This window comes from Denticeps clupeoides, chromosome 8 (genome assembly GCF_900700375.1).
Source record: "Denticeps clupeoides chromosome 8, fDenClu1.1, whole genome shotgun sequence".
NCBI classification, from domain to species: Eukaryota; Metazoa; Chordata; class Actinopteri; order Clupeiformes; family Denticipitidae; genus Denticeps; species Denticeps clupeoides.
In genome coordinates this window covers 6,487,316-6,503,578 of record NC_041714.1, presented here as the reverse complement: position 1 = coordinate 6,503,578, position 16,263 = coordinate 6,487,316, and the positions used below count along the sequence as shown (strand labels likewise).

General features: G+C 41.1%; 3 protein-coding genes across 7 annotated transcripts; 1 reads left to right on the top strand and 2 right to left on the bottom strand.

Moving 5' to 3' along the window:
* Positions 1 to 144: 144 nt before the first annotated feature.
* On the bottom strand, positions 145 to 3,607 carry LOC114795860 (phenazine biosynthesis-like domain-containing protein 1). 2 transcript variants are annotated; one of them, XM_028989552.1, is made up of 9 exons: positions 3,256 to 3,607; positions 3,073 to 3,169; positions 1,756 to 1,854; positions 1,541 to 1,650; positions 1,444 to 1,473; positions 1,277 to 1,365; positions 951 to 1,126; positions 818 to 880; positions 145 to 454 (listed from the first exon to the last, which is right to left on the bottom strand). In XM_028989552.1, exons 1-9 carry the CDS (start codon positions 3,457 to 3,459, stop codon positions 345 to 347), a joined length of 978 nt encoding a protein of 325 aa, XP_028845385.1. In that variant the 5' UTR covers positions 3,460 to 3,607; the 3' UTR covers positions 145 to 344. The 2 variants fall into 2 exon arrangements, with proteins under 2 accessions (XP_028845385.1, XP_028845384.1); XM_028989551.1 differs by having other exon boundaries at positions 1,541 to 1,854.
* Positions 3,608 to 3,846: 239 nt separating this feature from the next.
* Positions 3,847 to 9,340, bottom strand: LOC114795639 (phenazine biosynthesis-like domain-containing protein 1). The gene is made up of 9 exons (XM_028989154.1): positions 8,563 to 9,340; positions 8,400 to 8,493; positions 7,217 to 7,315; positions 7,013 to 7,122; positions 6,912 to 6,941; positions 6,716 to 6,804; positions 6,177 to 6,352; positions 6,024 to 6,086; positions 3,847 to 4,112 (listed from the first exon to the last, which is right to left on the bottom strand). Exons 1-9 carry the CDS (start codon positions 8,644 to 8,646, stop codon positions 4,003 to 4,005), a joined length of 855 nt encoding a protein of 284 aa, XP_028844987.1. The 5' UTR covers positions 8,647 to 9,340; the 3' UTR covers positions 3,847 to 4,002.
* On the top strand, positions 8,852 to 13,828 carry hnrnph3 (heterogeneous nuclear ribonucleoprotein H3 (2H9)). Of its 4 annotated transcripts, none has more exons than XM_028989152.1 (11): positions 8,852 to 9,022; positions 9,769 to 9,875; positions 10,311 to 10,466; positions 11,083 to 11,226; positions 11,606 to 11,744; positions 12,216 to 12,406; positions 12,668 to 12,760; positions 12,874 to 12,983; positions 13,068 to 13,203; positions 13,411 to 13,467; positions 13,545 to 13,828. In XM_028989152.1, the coding sequence occupies exons 2-11, from the start codon at positions 9,791 to 9,793 to the stop codon at positions 13,622 to 13,624; spliced, it is 1,191 nt and encodes a 396-aa protein (XP_028844985.1). In that variant the 5' UTR covers positions 8,852 to 9,022; positions 9,769 to 9,790; the 3' UTR covers positions 13,625 to 13,828. The 4 variants fall into 4 exon arrangements, with proteins under 4 accessions (XP_028844985.1, XP_028844982.1, XP_028844983.1 ...); XM_028989149.1 differs by having other exon boundaries at positions 8,914 to 9,022; positions 12,871 to 12,983; positions 13,545 to 13,624; XM_028989150.1 differs by having other exon boundaries at positions 8,996 to 9,022; positions 9,785 to 9,875; positions 12,871 to 12,983; positions 13,545 to 13,624.
* Positions 13,829 to 16,263: the final 2,435 nt, after the last annotated feature.

The window sequence follows — 16,263 nt, the reverse complement described above, 5'->3', positions numbered from 1 at the left end:
TCTGACCTCTGGGTACCAGAAGGAAAATTATGTACTGGTGTTTCACCTCACTTCTTTTTGACACCTCAAAAACCATACAAGGACATAATTTTACTGACTGGAATAAGTGTTGAACGAATTTACCACAGTAACACCAAGCACAGATTTTACTTTCTTACATTTTATTGTTCAGTGTTTTATGTGTTTTATGTATTTGCAATATAAAATAAAGCCGTTTTGATAGCTATGTGAGGTTTTATTTTTTTAAGTAATCGTTTTCTTTGAACACTGTAGGACGTCATGACATTAGTGGCAGGTTTGACACCAGATGTCCGTTCAGACACGTTGACTTCTGTCCATCAGGTTTAGGGTGTGAGCGTCCCCTGGAGGACCACCACAGCTCGGCCAGAAATATCCACTCTGTCGCCCTTAATTTCCAGCTCAAGCTCTCCTCCACGCTTGGAGCATTGATATGCTGTGAAACGGGTTTTGAGAAACCATTAATCTGTATTATTTTATTTCACACTGTACTTTACAACTTGTAAAATCAAAACATTGCAGCTCAGCTAATATGGAATATAAATATTCATAATGAACAAATCAAGTAGGTTGTGAAGATGTAAAATGTGGAGTTTTATTGGAAGAGTTAAAAATAGTGGTGAAATGGAGCACTTCATTGATAAAATATGATACTGTGTGACCTTTCAACTTTGTGTTTATGCCTTGAATAAATTACTGATTAATCTTGATTTTCAGATTGAAACCTTCATTTAATGGCTTGAAATGACTAGGCCCACTGAACATAATTTAATATAATTTAACATAATTTTAAAATTACCTAGCATCTTCTGCTTCCCCAGTTCCTCTGCCCAGTAGCCTGCCAGTACAGTATGAGCAGATCCTGGAGATGAAGGGCAGAAAACTTCTTTTCTGAACCAGTTCATTTATAATATTACTTTATATCAGCATACCAGTCACTGGATCTTCTGGAATTCCATTCCAGGGTGCAAAGTTCCTGGAGTAGAAATCATAGCCGGGCTGGCATGTGGGAGCTCCTTTCATGGTGACGATCAGACTTGTGATTTTTCCTCTGCTCTCGGTGCGCAGCAACTTCTCTGGGTCTGGTTTCAGTGATGTGAGCACTGACCTGCAGAAGAATCAACATTAAACGCATTATTAATGTCACTTCTTCATACTGTGGTCACAATTTCCTCTTGTGTGTCTGTTTTTTTTTTGTTATTAGAATTTTTGGGTTTAAATGACAAAGAATGTCAATTCCAGCCATGTGACAAGTTACCTGTCACATGTGTCAGCAAGGCGCACCAGCAACTTTTTTGTTGCATGACAGTAGCGTACATCCTGAGGCACCAAATCACCTAAAGCAACCTGTACATTTAAAATATATCATTTTCTTAAATCTTTTTGGAAATAGTTTTTTTTATGACCTGTGAAATGCTTACTTACCTGAATTAGGTTTGTAAATTCATGCGGATCCTGTTGAAGTGTGAGACTGCATTAGTTAGTTGTCGGAATAATGGAATAGGAAAAATAATTGTTTTACCAGGGGAATGGGCTTGTTTAGAGGGAAATCCATCACTAGGGATTCTCCATTCTGACGAACGCACAGATCCCCACTGAGGGTCTCAAACACCACGGCTGGGTTGATGTTCTCTGTGACCGTAGTATTGTAAGGCCAGACATGAAGACAATGAGGTATCCTCAGTATGAGTAAATGATTTGATGTGAAACTGTGTTTTGTACATGGTAGGACCTTACTTCTCAGGTAAAACAGCACTGCTGCTGAGGCCAGAGTGGCATGTCCACATAGAGGCACTTCATTTGTTGGGGTAAACCACCGCAGGGCAAAACGGGCTTCTGTGGTAAAAAAAATAAATAAAAAATCTTCTACCATCACGCATTCTTAATTGATATCAACCTCATGTTTCATCCCTGGGTTTGATCAGTGTTGATGTCACCTTTCCAACCAAATCGGCAGTGTTCCAACGCTGAGTAAAAAGCTCACTCAGAAGATTTGAGGCAGACAGAGCAGAAAATGTTCTTCCTAGCAGCCTAGTTAGTAATTATTGCTGCCAGTTGCAAACTGTGCTGGTTGGAATGAAAACTTTGTGACGGGTATACTAGTCTAGGTCATTTATTTTAACATTTCAGCACCTAACCACTAGATGACAGTGGACACCAAGAAAAAATGTCAATGAATATTAATGCAAATATCACTGTCTCTATTCTAGCCCACGTGATCAAATTTGATAGTTTGGCCAGGTTGCTATAATGACTAACACATCGAGTAAAATTAGCTTGTATTTACCAAAATGTTCAGAAAAAGATTTCTGAATGAAAGGGGCAGACAAGAGGTTAATGTATTTACATGGCAAACACACAAGTAAGAGTTTATAGTAAAATGTACTTCTGTATCTATTCAATTTCATGTACTGCACACAAATCATGTACTGCACAAAAAAATTCCACAGTAAAATGCTGACGTCCTCCCTTAAAACTTTCATATAAAGAAAATATAATACAGAGAATAATTAAAATAAAATAAAAATTGAAACAAATGATCACAAAACATTGAAGGGAAACCATTTCCATTAGACAGAATCAAGTTGTTATGAAATAAAAAACATGCAGTTATGACGAAACATGGTTGCATAAATGACTTACTTTGCAATCTGCTTATGTAGGTGATAGTGAAGTGATTGTCATTGTGATACACGCTTCCTTAACCACTTGGCCACCACTGCCCGTGGCCGATTATATCTGGCCGATTCAGGTTGACTCTAATAGGAACTAGAGTTTGTATAAATTGCATTTGTGGATATGTTTGGATAAGTCAGATATGTTCTCACAAAGACTGGAACTTGCAGCCAATTAATTTGAACCATTTTGATCCAAATAAAAAGGAACACCAGATTTAGCACACTTTAGTGGAGTAAAAGATGAGATATGACAGAAATTAAGTAAAAGCAAGAAGTCTCATGAAATGGAATGACTTTAGTAAGTATGCTGACAATAATTAATGTATTAACAAGAAGACCTGTTCATATGCTGACACATAAATAGACATAAACCAACCTGAAGTGAAGTCTGATGATTTGAGAGGAATAACAAAGGCCGTTTCTGACAGGTTAATTTCAGCAGCTATCTTTTGGTACATCTCATCCTGCAATGCCTTCAAATATCAAATATCATGTTATTTTATCATTATGCAACACAATGTGCACACACAGTTAAAGTTAAAGCCAACTGAAGACTTACATGTTGTAATAAACACACCGCTGCAGGATTGCCTTTAAAAGGTAAATTAGTGAATGCATCCACAAAATATATTGGTACTTCCATGGAGATGTGCCCTTTAAAAAATAAGTATGAAATACTGTGAAATGCTTGGGTTGTGATTTGAGGTCTTCTGGTTGTTTTATCTGTCAGGAGCGACTCTTGGACTTTAAACTCGGTCACCATTTTTTAAAGACCCAGTCACCATTTGAAGTGATTTTCATGCTCAGCAGCATTTACAGTTTCAACTCTTAAGAGGTTAGAAAACAGCTTGTTGTGCCATCGCAATTTGTGGTCTCACCTATACCCCGTTTTTGCTATCTTAATTTAGCAAATTTTTACATTTTTGAAAAAACAAGAATGGACTTTGTGTACTTCCCCTTTTCAATTCTTGGTGACATTTGGCCGCTGAGGAAGCATGTAACTCTGCATTTCTTGGTGTTGGTCCCAAGCCCAGATAAATGAAAGTGCAGGACTCCACTTCCAAATCTGCTTATTCCACCTCAGTAACAGCTCATTGACGTCTCATGCAAAAGGTGGAAACTGTTCTTTTAGAGTAATACAATCAGTATGGGCCTTGCAAAAAGTCAATATCACGTTTATTTTGCCACATGTGGTTTTAACATCAGTGAAAAACAGCAGTCAGGAAGTAAGTAAGAAACAGTAAGTGAATGGAAAAAAAAACCACAGAGCTCTGCTGCTGTTTGTCTCTTGTCTTGTCCCTTGGGTTTACAGAAGCAGTGTCCCTTGGAGGACAATTACAGCTTGGCCTGTGATATCCACTCTATCACCCTTTATTTCCACTTCCAGCTCTCCTCCACGCTTTGAGCACTGATATGCTGTTATGCAGAAATAACAAGGAAGCATCAGTAAAACAGTTTACAGAGGAGCTCTTTTTATGTAATTAGTGTTAGTTTCAATAAGTAATGGCCATACAAGTCAAATTAGGAAAAATTAATGTTAGCCCGTCTTTGGGCCAATCAGTGTGTTCTTTCACAGTTAAGAATAAACCGTATTCATACTGATATTTTATTCATATACAATGCAACCGCAAAGTATTCACATTTTACCATATTTTGTTATGTTACACATTTTGTAATAAATAAGAAAATAATATTAATAATAATATAATAATAATAAGAAGAAGAAACTGAGAAAGCACATATACAGTACAGGCCAAAAGTTTGGACACCTTCTCATTCAATGTGTTTTCTTTATTTTCATGACCATTTACGTTGGTAGATTCTCACTGAAGGCATCAAAACCACGAATGAACACATGTGGAGTTATGTACTTAACAAAAAAAGGTGAAATAACTGAAAACATGTTTTAAATTCTAGTTTCTTCAAAATATCCACCCTTTGCTCTGATTACTGCTTTGCACATTGTTGGCATTCTCTCTATGAGCTTCAAGAGGTCATCACCTGAAATGGTTTTCCAACAGTCTTGAAGGAGTTCCCAGAGGTGTTTAGCACTTGTTGACCCCTTTGCCTTCACTCTGGGGTCCAGCTCACCCCAAACCAGCTGGATTGGGTTCAGGTCCAGTGACTGTGGAGGCCAGGTCTCCACTTTTTGTTAAGTACATAACTCCACATGTGTTCATTCATAGTTTTGATGCCTTCAGTGATAATCTACCAATGTAAATGGTCATGACCTGTACTGTACATAAGTATTCACAGCCTTTGCTATGAAACTCAAAATTGAGTTCAGGTGCCTCATGATACCCCTGCTCATCCTAGAGATGTTTCTGCAGCGTCATTGGAGCCCAACTGTGAAACAACTGTTAATAGGACATGATTTGGAAAGGCAGGAACAGGGAGACTAATCAGGAATCACAACTGCAGCAATGTACAGACACATCCTGGATGAAAACCTGCTCCAGAGTGCTCTTAAACTCAGACTGGGGCGACAGTTCATCTCTCGGCATGACAACAACCGTAAGCACACAGCCAAGATATCAAAGGAGTGGCTTCAGGACAACTCTGTAAAAGTCCTTGAGCAGCCCAGCCATAGCCCAGACTTGAATCCAATTGAACATCTCTGGAGAGATCTTAAATTGGCTGTGCACCAATGCTTCCCATCCAACCTGATGGAGCTTGAGAGGTGCTGCGAAGAGGAATGTGCCAAACTGGCCACAGCTAGGTGTCCCAAGCTTGTGGCATCATATTCAAAAAGACTGTAATTGCTGCTAAAGGTGCATCAACAAAGTATTGAGCAAAGGCTGTGAATACATGTCATTTCTTTTATTTTTAACAAATTTGCCAAAACCACAAGTAATGTTGTCATTATGGGGTGTTGTATGTGGAAAAAGTGATATGCTGTGAACACTTTGCGCATGCATTGTATATGCTAATATATGCTAAAAAATTACCTTCCAGATGTATTGTAGAAAAAAATTATAATTCACAGCTCTGCATAATATTTGAAAGTGAAGTGATTGTCACTGAGAAACACTGCAGCACAGCACACTGTGACACAATGATATATGTCCTCTGCATTTATCCCATCACCTTGACGGGCCATGACTGGCGCCCGGGGAGCAGTGTGGGGATGGTACTTTGCTCAGTGGCACCTGCTTAATTACCAGTTAGGCAACCACTGCCCCTTAAAAGTATTCTGAATACTTTTGTACTGTAAGAGAATGTATTCAGCATTTAACCATCACTTTTTTGAATATTTTGGCCAACCCTTAACACCATGAGTTATTGATAAAGAGTGTTAACATTACCACCTCTAAAGCATTTTATTACCTAGCATCTTCTGTTTGCCTAGTTTCTTTGACCAGTAAGCAGCAAGAATGGTGTGTGTAGATCCTGCAAACAGAACATGACAGTAGGTGTGTTCATTTCTTAAATAAGCAATTTTTCCCCTCAACCATATGAACGCAAAGAACCAGTATTTACCTGTAACTGGATCTTCTGTAACTCCATGCCAGGGAGCAAAGTACCTGGAGAAAAAGTCATAGGTGGGTGGGGATGTTCTATCTCCTTTTATGGTGACAACGATGCCTTTGATGTTCCCACTGCTATCGCAGTGCAGCATCTTCTCCGGATCTGGTCTGATTGATGTAAGCACTGACCTAAACGTCAAGAATTTTGAAAAAACAACTCAGATTGTTCCAATTAATAATTTATCTTGATAAAGTATTCACACCCCTTGAACTTTTCCACATTTTGTCACATTAAAACCACAAACTTCCACTGAGAAGGAAACTGAATTTGATTATATTTAAAAAAAAAGAAAAAAGTGTAGTACCCTGAGTGTAGAACCGTTCACAGTATCAAAGTATTCTTTCTGAAGAAAAAGATGAGGGAAGCAGCATTTCCCTCCGATATGCTAGGGGGTCTTGAGACTAACCCATTTGGATAAAATGCCACGAGTACAGCAGGATTTTCCTCCTCTCAGTTCACATTACTTCTTTTTCCCCCCAACATTTATTTACCTGTCACATGTGTCATCAAGGTGTACGAGTAGGTTTTTGGTTTTTGCACAATAGCACACATCTTCTACAGGCAAATCTCCTAAAGCAGCCTGTAGTATGCACATTTTAAGAATTATACAAGATTTATACACTACACAAGAAGTGAACATTAGCAGAATATAATAAAACATTTTAAAATACAAGTAAGAATATTTACCTTGCAAAGTTCTGCAAATTCACGTTGATCCTATTAAAATTCAGAAGGTGGCGTTAGGTTTAAAAGTGAGCATTTACGCTGGCCACAGTCGCATTTCTTACCTGAGCAATGGGCTTGTTCAGAGGGAAATCCATCACTAGGGACTCTCCATTCTGGCGAACGCACAGATCCCCACTCAGCGTCTGAAACACCACTGCTGGGTTGGGGTTTTCTGTGAAAGCAGTCAAAACAGACAAATTCTAAACTCCAACATGATGGGGAAACACTACGTGTTTCTGTGATGTAAAAGTGATGTACGCTCTTACTTTTGTGGTAAAACAACACTGCTGCTGAGGCCAGGGTCGCATGTCCACATAGGACTATTTCATTTATCGGAGTGAACCAACGCAGGGCAAAATGTGTCCCTATCAAAGCACATAAATTGTGTGTATTAATGCACGTTCATACCTAATTCACTGTTTTTACAAGGAATCCAAAAGTACCCTATATTTCTTTTTATATACACAGTATCTTACAAAACACTCACATGACACTTTGATACAATGGAATGTAGTCAGTGTACAGCTTGTAAAATCAGTGTAAAATTAAAATAACTAAAACACACAGACATTAATGTCTAAACTGCGAGTTCACCCCTAAGGGAAAATGTCCAAATAGTGTCCAATTAGTCAGCAGTTTAACCGGACAGGTTCCACTCAGAACAGGCCTCACCAGGGTCGACCAAAGAGGTCATATCCAGAGGTCATCTTCTGAAAATAGACATATGAGTGCTGTCATTATTGCTCCATCGAAAGGATCAGGCTCAGACCATACGCCACACACTGCATCAAACTGGTCCGCATGCCTGTCATCCCTAAAGGAAGATTCTTCTGAAGATGAAGAAGGATGAAGACTAGCAGACTAAAAACATGGATATTGGAATCATGTCCTGTGGTCTGATGAGACCAAGATAAACATACTATTATTTGGTTCAGATGGCATCAAGCATATTTGAAAGTACAAAGAGAACAAAGACAAGTCAAGCATGATGGTGTGAGTGTCATGGATTGGGGCTGATCGTGAAGCTCAACATGTTCTGTGACATCCTGAAGCAGAAACTGTGCTGAATTCCAAACACGGTAAAGCGGATTCCAGTGGCAACGTGTGGAAAATAATGGCGGCCACACAGAATACTGACACTTTGGGCACAATTTGGACATTCTCCCTTAATAATGTCTTCACTTTTGTTGCCAGTGGTTTAGACGTTAATGCCCGTGGGTTGTTTTGAGGGGACAGTAGATTTACACTGTACACTGACACATGGTATAAATCAGACATATCTCCAGTGTTCATCCAAGGAAAGATATAATAAAAATATTTCCAAAAATGGGTGGGGTGTACTCACGTTTGTGAGATACTGCACATGACAATAATCACTTTGCATTCAGTTTAATTGAAACAAAAGTTGCTGCACTTTCCATTAGATCTGAGAACACACTGTATTCCAACCTGCACTGAGACTTGATTGGAGGCAAATTACGAAGGCCGTTTCTGACAAGTTCATCTCAGCAGCAATTTTCTGGTACAGGTCATCCTGCAAAGGCTTTAAGAAACAAGTGACATATATTGATGGGCGAAGTTACACGCTTATTAGACTGATTTATTTACTTACACTCGGCAAAAGGCAGACGGCCGCAGGGTTGCCTTTGAAAGGTGAACTGGTAAATGCGTCAACTATAAAAATCGGTATGTCCATTGCTGACTGGAAAGTGTAGAGAGTTAAAAGAAAGCTAAACGAGAGTTGATTTTATTCGCGAACCTGGTCAGCTGTAGGCTTCATGACGCGATCAACATGTGCCGCTTAAAGAAACAGCGCTCTGACGGCTCTGTTCCAACTTTCAACAAGTGGCGTGTCATGTTCTATTTGAGCGTCTGAAGAATGAAACACGATTGCTGACGTGTTATTATTGCCTAAGTATTGTTAGAATGCTAGAATTATTCGAACTGTACTTTAAAGAGCAAGGACGGAACCAAGAATCGGATCTTAAAGAAGAATCGACTCGAATGATCCGGATCACCGGAAATCTCGCGATGTTTACAGCTTCCTGCCGGAGCACAGAAGGCGGCGGACGGTGAGCCTGGTCTCCTTCTTCTTGTTAATTGTATTTGACGGCGCCTGTGCGTGGATCGCGCCTACAGCACTGCTCGGCTGGACACTTTAATGTCCACGTACGTGGAGACGCGTGTGGCGCCTCGGCGTTGGGGCGCTGTATTCGGCGTCCTCTCTGCTAGCGGACGCGGCTAGCCGTTTCCTGGTTCCTGCTGTCAGACGGGACGCGTAGCCGGCGGCGCGGCGTCGTGTGCGGACTCACTCCGCGGCGTAACTCCCCGTCTGGGCGTCGTAACCAGCCGCCCAGCCGCTTATCCAACACGAACGGGAGTCGAGTCCCGGTGGCGCTTCACCGCTGACCTGCCGAAGGTGTTCGTCCGGTTCAGGGGCCGTGGCCATCTTACAAATACGAAAGGCCGCCAGCAGAAGTTTTGAAGCATTGAATATTGCATTTTTTTTTATCGTTGCGTGATTTAAAAAAAAAAAAAAAAAAAAATATTCGATGTCGAAGCCATAAACCTGAGCGGCGACGATAGGTGTTTCAAAGCAACAAGCAGGTGCGGGTTTCCAGGCCATCAAGGCCACTAGGAAAGTGACATTTTCTTGAAATTAATTACGCTGTAGATCAACTGGCTCATTGGTGTCATGTGGAATTGAACGAAAGCTCATTCTTTCTCCAAGATGTTATTTTGGCGTGTAATAAAAAAGTGGCAGGAGTTTAAAAGCAAGGATATTTCATCTGCATTAATGTTTTGGTCTTATTTCCAGACATTGTCCTTTGTAGGTAAGCATGTCTCACGATGAGGGGTATGTGGTGCGGATTCGAGGGCTGCCATGGTCGTGTACGCAGGAAGAAGTGTCCTCCTTTTTCTCGGGTGAGTACTGTCCGGAATGTGGGAGAATACACGGATTTACTCCTAAATTAGTTTCCATGGATCCATATAATCTCCTTTTTTTCCCCCCCGTTCTGAGTATGTTGAGTATAATCTCATAAAATAATCTCGTACAATTTGGAGAACAAATTGCCTTCACAGTTTGAAATATTATGCCACTTCCAGAACTTATGACAATGCATCTATTACTTTAGAGCTGCTGAATGCATAGTTTGCTTGTTTACCACCATTCTAAAAGTCAGGAAGGAAGGCCTTGTTGGCATTTATCAGACGACCTTATCCAGAAGGGTCTACAACCAGTATTTACAGTCGTCTCCAGTCCCCGTGGAGACACTCAGGGTTGGTAGTAAGTAGGGTTTGAACCTGTGACTTTGTGGCTGCTCCCCCCCTTCCCAATATAATCTTCTCTTCTTCCAGACTGTGACATTGTGGGGAAAGTGAATGGGGTCTGCTTCACATTTTCCAAAGAGGGCAGACCAAGCGGAGAAGCTTTTGTAGAGCTCAAAACAACTGAAGATTTTAAGAAAGCGTTAGCAAAAGACCGCAAGTACATGGGCCATCGTTATATTGAAGGTAGGTCTGTGGCGTTATGAATGTGCCTTAATTATGACCAGAGGTGAAATGAAGGCTGCAAATGTCCATTGTGTAGTGCTTTTTGGTTTTAGTTATATAATATCCCTCAGCTTCCAAATTTGACACATGCAGGTGTTTGATCATCACCGCTGTAAACTTCTGTCTTGCATTTCTGATGTGTACAGTTTCACACGCACAGGTTAAAGTGTATTCATTTACACTGGGGTGATCCTCGGGTTGAAGGATGGGTGTTGATACTGGAGTACATGTCATGGGAGATGAACAAGAAAAGCACAAAGCCCTATATATGTTTACCTGGATAAATTCCGCATCAGGTTTTACAATAAAATATGTTCACATATAATTCTTCACTAGTAGAGAATCCACAGGAGGGTAAACAAACCTGTGTCCTAATTCTGGGGCTCTACTGTTGACACCCCCCTGCACATTGACCCTTTCTGCACACAAATGAAAAAAGGAGAGGGTGCATGGTATCCGATACAACAGTCCAATAGATGTAATGGCATGGTTGGTATTAAAATATTTTGTATGCTCAATCTGTAGCTTCAACAGAGAGAAGTGATAACCTCTTTAATTCCAACTGCTGTCCTCACAGTGTTCAAGTCCAACCGCAGTGAGATGGACTGGGTGCTAAAGCGCTGTGGTCCCACAGACTATGACAGCTCCAGTGGCTGCATGCTGCGGCTCCGGGGCCTGCCCTTTGGCTGTAGCAAGGAGGAGATTGTGCAGTTCTTCGCAGGTACACGTGCGTTTGCGTTCTCCTCTTCTCAGCCGTTTCAGATGGTTTGAGTAAATGAGCAGTTTGCAAGTAAGTACATGAGGAGTGGATGTTTGGACAGGTATATTGGCCTAATGCATTCTGGGAGCTCTTTTGTCATGATCACACTGTTTTAACACTTAATAATTGGTAGAATTTCTATTGTTCAGTTAGCCAGAAATTGTATGTCTTGTATATGGTATTTAGCAAACACATTGATGAGTGTTTTTAGGTCTTTAAATGCTTTAACGCTAATCAGCAATATTTTGCAAAAAGTTGGTGGCGGGGGTTGGGGTAATGTTGCGTTATTATTTTTTTAACATGTCTCCCCTTGTGGGGGTTATTTGTCCTTGGGTTAAAGGGTTGAAAATCGTGCCAAATGGGATAACATTGCCGATGGACTACCAGGGGAGAAGCACAGGGGAAGCCTTCGTGCAGTTTGCCTCAAAGGAGATAGCAGAAAAAGCACTGGGGAAACACAAGGAAAGAATAGGGCACAGGTGGGGCCAGCAAGGCGGGGCTGGGCTGGACTATGCTCTCACTTACTACAGGGGCTGGGGTGGGTGGGATATGCACCTTTCTGCTTCAGCACAATGATGTAAAAAGACACATTCTGCCACACTTTGGCATTGCTCTTTGTGTAATTTTATTACAATTCTTTATCAACATAAGGGCATGGGGTGCAGTTCTTAATTCATTCAGAGCTTTTTTGTAAATTGTGGGCTTATATGTGCTGCTGAATAATTTAATGAGGCTTATTTCAAAGGGACGAGTCACTTATCCCTTTTGTCTTGTGACAATGCATTATTAGAACTTATGAAGCCTTATTGCAGCAAATGCAGCAAAGTAGTCTGTTCACTTTTCCTCCTTCACTGCCAAAGTAGTAGTTCACCTAATTATTAAATTGATTGTGAATATTTATAGCCGTGCCAGCCTCAGCCCTCATTATGTCTGCATTGGACCAACTTCAGGTACATAGAGATTTTCAAGAGCAGCCGGAACGAGATTCGTGCATACTATGAGGTTCCCAGGAGGATGATGGCACAGCGACCGGGGCCGTATGACCGGCCCATGATGAATCGTGGTGGCTTCTTCACTCCCGCGCAGGGGCGAGGAGGTGGCGTCATGGAGCAGATGCGCGGTGGTGGCGGCTACAGTGGCGGTATGCTTCCAATGAGGTTAAAATAGTCCAAATGTCTCTTCATATATTTGCATTAAAAGTACTGCAAAGTAGGAAAGAAAAGTGAGTGTTTTGGCCAGGCAAACGTTTACTCGTCACAGTTATACATCATGCACCTCTCACTACTGTTCGTTCAGATGTATCTGGCTCGACCTCTTTTCAGATATGCAGTGCTAAGAAAATGGAAATAACTGCAGCTGCTGTTTACTTGCTCTAGAAGATGTAAGATGTCGTTTTCTACAGGCTATGGCAACTTTGACGGCTACAATGGCTTCAACAACTACTCTTTTGGGAATGGCATGTTTGAGGAGCGTCCACGTGGGGACAGAGGGAGAGGTGCACGTTTTTTCTGATCGCTTTTTAACTTCTGATGAGTGTTTCCTCTTGGATGGCTTTGCTTTCCATCGCCTAGTGACGTTTTTCTTTCTGTCCGTTATTGATTGCAGCAGGCGTGAGCAGCCATGGCTACAGTGGCGACGGAGTTTCAGGCTTCCACAGCGGACATTTTGTACACATGAGGGGCCTTCCATTCCGAGCTACTGAAGCGGACATTGCAAATGTGGGGCTAGCTGTCTTTGGATGATTATTTACTTGGTGTCTTGTGTTAGGGTTGGTCATGTTTTTTTTGCTCCTCCCTCAACAGTTCTTTGGCCCACTGCATCCATTGCGAATTCACATTGATGTGAGTCCCAGCGGCAAGTCCACCGGGGAGGCTGATGTCGAGTTTGCCTCACATGAAGATGCAGTGTCAGCAATGTCAAAGGACAAGAATCACATGCGTATGTCGTCTTTTTTTTTTTTTTTTCTTTTACAGCACTGGTAAAAATCTGAAATGCAGGGACATCAGTGGTGACCACATATCTACCATACCTATCACTTTTTCTGTTAATTTAGTTTTATGCATGTTGGAAGACAGAACCCATTATTTGCAATGGATGAATATCATATGTAAGTAATGTCTGGACATCTTGCTTTTTTCTTTATAGATCACCGTTACATCGAGCTCTTCTTAAACTCAACTTCAAGTGGAGCATCTGACATGGGTCTGTATCACTGTAAAGATCTGAAGTACTGTCATTTTGCATATTGTATCAGTGAATTGTGAATGTTTTGCTCCTAGCTCGTGGTGGTGGTGGTGGTTTCTACAGCAGTTCTGGCAGCATTGGTTCAAGAGCCAGTGGGCTGAGGGGAATGTTCTGAAGACGATGATGTTTCATGGAAGAATTGTTTTGTATTTGGATGTTTTCACTTGTTCATAAAAATATCTACTTAGAATATTTTCCAGTCTCAAAGACTGGGATTAAAAAAAAATAATATATATATATATATATATATATATTTGAGATGTTGCATAGATTAACCAGCTATTGTACATTTTACTTATTAAATTTTATATAAAACCTATGGAGTGTTGGATGTTAATTAATTATACATTTTTTGCTTTTGTATGGTTTATTCCCATGTTGCTTTTCACAAAGTTTACTGCTTCAGTTGATTGCAATTTCCATATACTCCAGAATGTTATGAATGATTAAATGAATTGCAAAGTCCCTCTTTGCCATGAAAATGAACTTAATCAAAAAAAACAAAAAAAAACCATATTGGATGCTTTAAAAGGAGGGTGATGCTTGAAATCATTGTGAAAGTAATCCACAGCCCCCATGAAATATGGTCTCTGTATGTAACCCATCCTCTGAGGGAGCAGCCATGAAAGACGCCCGGGGAGCTGTGTGGGCAGTGGCTCAGGATTCAAACCTGCAACCTTCCTATTATGTGTATGTGTCCTTACCCGCTAGCCCACCACTGCCCATGAACAAGGTTCAGGGTGCCACCAGTGCAGAGCTTGCTCAGGAATGGCAGCAGGCAGGCATTGGTGGATGGCCTAGTGTCCAGAAGGGCAGCAAAGAAGCCACTTCTCTCCAAGAAGGACATAATGATATTCTACAAAATGTACAGGGATTGGACTGCTAAGGACTGGAGACAAGTCATTCTTTCTGATGAAGCCCCTTTCCAATGGTTTTGGACGTCTGGAAAGATAATTGTCCGGAGAAGAAAAGGTGAGCGTTGCCATCAGTCCTGTCTCGTGCCGACAGTAAAATATTCCGAGACCATTCGTGTGTGCAGCTCCATGGCCAAGAAACTCCCCACACCATAATCCAATTGAGAACTTGTGGTCAATCCTCAACAGGCAGGTGGACAAATGCAAAGCCACATTTTCGGACAATCTCCAAGCACTGAAAGAATTGGTTGCCAACAGTCAGGACTCGGCCCAGAAGGAAATTGACAGCATGGCAGGGCGAACGGCGATACTGCAAATATTGACTTCAATACCACCACACAACTGACAGAAAAAAAACACTGAAACAGCAAAACTTTTGCCCAGGACTGTATACAGAGCTCCGTTCTGATAGACGCTGGGTTTCAGAAGCAGCCTCTACATGGTTCGGCAGCACCATGTCTGTGCATGCAGTGGATACTACGTCGTACTGCTGATGTGACCTGTTCACAAGAGGTTTCTGTCGACCACAACGGCGATTAAGACTCTTGCTTCATCCGTGGTAATGGTCGTTGTATTCAAATATTCTTAATAAGTCAAGAGAATGTGGCACATTGATATATACCGAATTACACAGACGCTACCAACATATTTACATCAAAAACATTCCCTAACAGTGGGTGTCGTATACTATATATAGCAAATTCCTTGCCTTGGCATGCATAGAAAATAAATACACAAATATATATACAACCCCTGGATTCATATTCATGTCCAAAAATACAATCACACAACCTTGAAACATTCTCTCAAATACAAATCCTGTGGCGTTGGTTTGATAGTTTGGAAGTTGGTTCAAAGTGCATTGTATAATTTTCCATTTTGTACAAGATTATTGTCTGCCGGGATCCGCATCCACAGCAGAATGCCTACAACCCTGCCTTTTGTTAGCTGGAAATGAAGAAATACACGAATAATACAGCTGGCTTTCTGACATTCTCACTATGAAATTGTAAAAAGAAACAAAAGAAAAAAGATGAACATGGATTAAATGAGACTGGTACCACTCTAAAAACTAGAAGGAAACCGATCCGAGAGCCGGAGCCAATGGGTTCGATAATTCCGTTTTTACTTGACTGAAAATGTGCAGGATCCTTAACTTCTGGCAAGGATGGAGGGAGAAAAGCGTAAGTAGCGCTTCCGTTGTCTCTGACATGCGGTGAGAAACATGGTGTAACATTAGAAAGATGGGGGCTTTGCTTTCTACATCACTGATATGCTGACTACAGGTATTTCATGAAGTTAGTCCGGCAAAATCTTGAAAAATTTTACTAGAAAAAAAATGTACTAGAGTCAAGTGTGCCCGTAGTGCGACTTGTGCTGAGACAGCAGAGCTTTGTTTTATCACGTCTGCATGGTTCATATTCACTGTGGACGTAACCAATACTGTTATAATAAACAGAACATAATGGCGCGTGTCACCGTCTGTCTATCCACGCCGCTTTCACACTGCAGAAAATTCATTGTTATTGATAGGGGTGGAACCCCCATTTTTTGATGGTGTCCAAACCTTGTACCTTTAACAGTAGAGGAGTGAACCGGCACATGCAGCTTCCCTAATAATGCAGAGGAACGAAAACACACACACAGCAGAAAAAGCAAGGAGAGTGTCGCCACAGGGCAGCTCAAAGCAGAAGTAAAAGTGAAAATGGTTACGTCTGAATTCGGGGGGCAGGATCCTGCAGAGGGTGTTAAAGAGATGGCAATTATACCATATCCGGCTGTAACTTTTGCATTATGAACTAAACCATGTATACACACATGTACAGTACAGGCCAAAGGT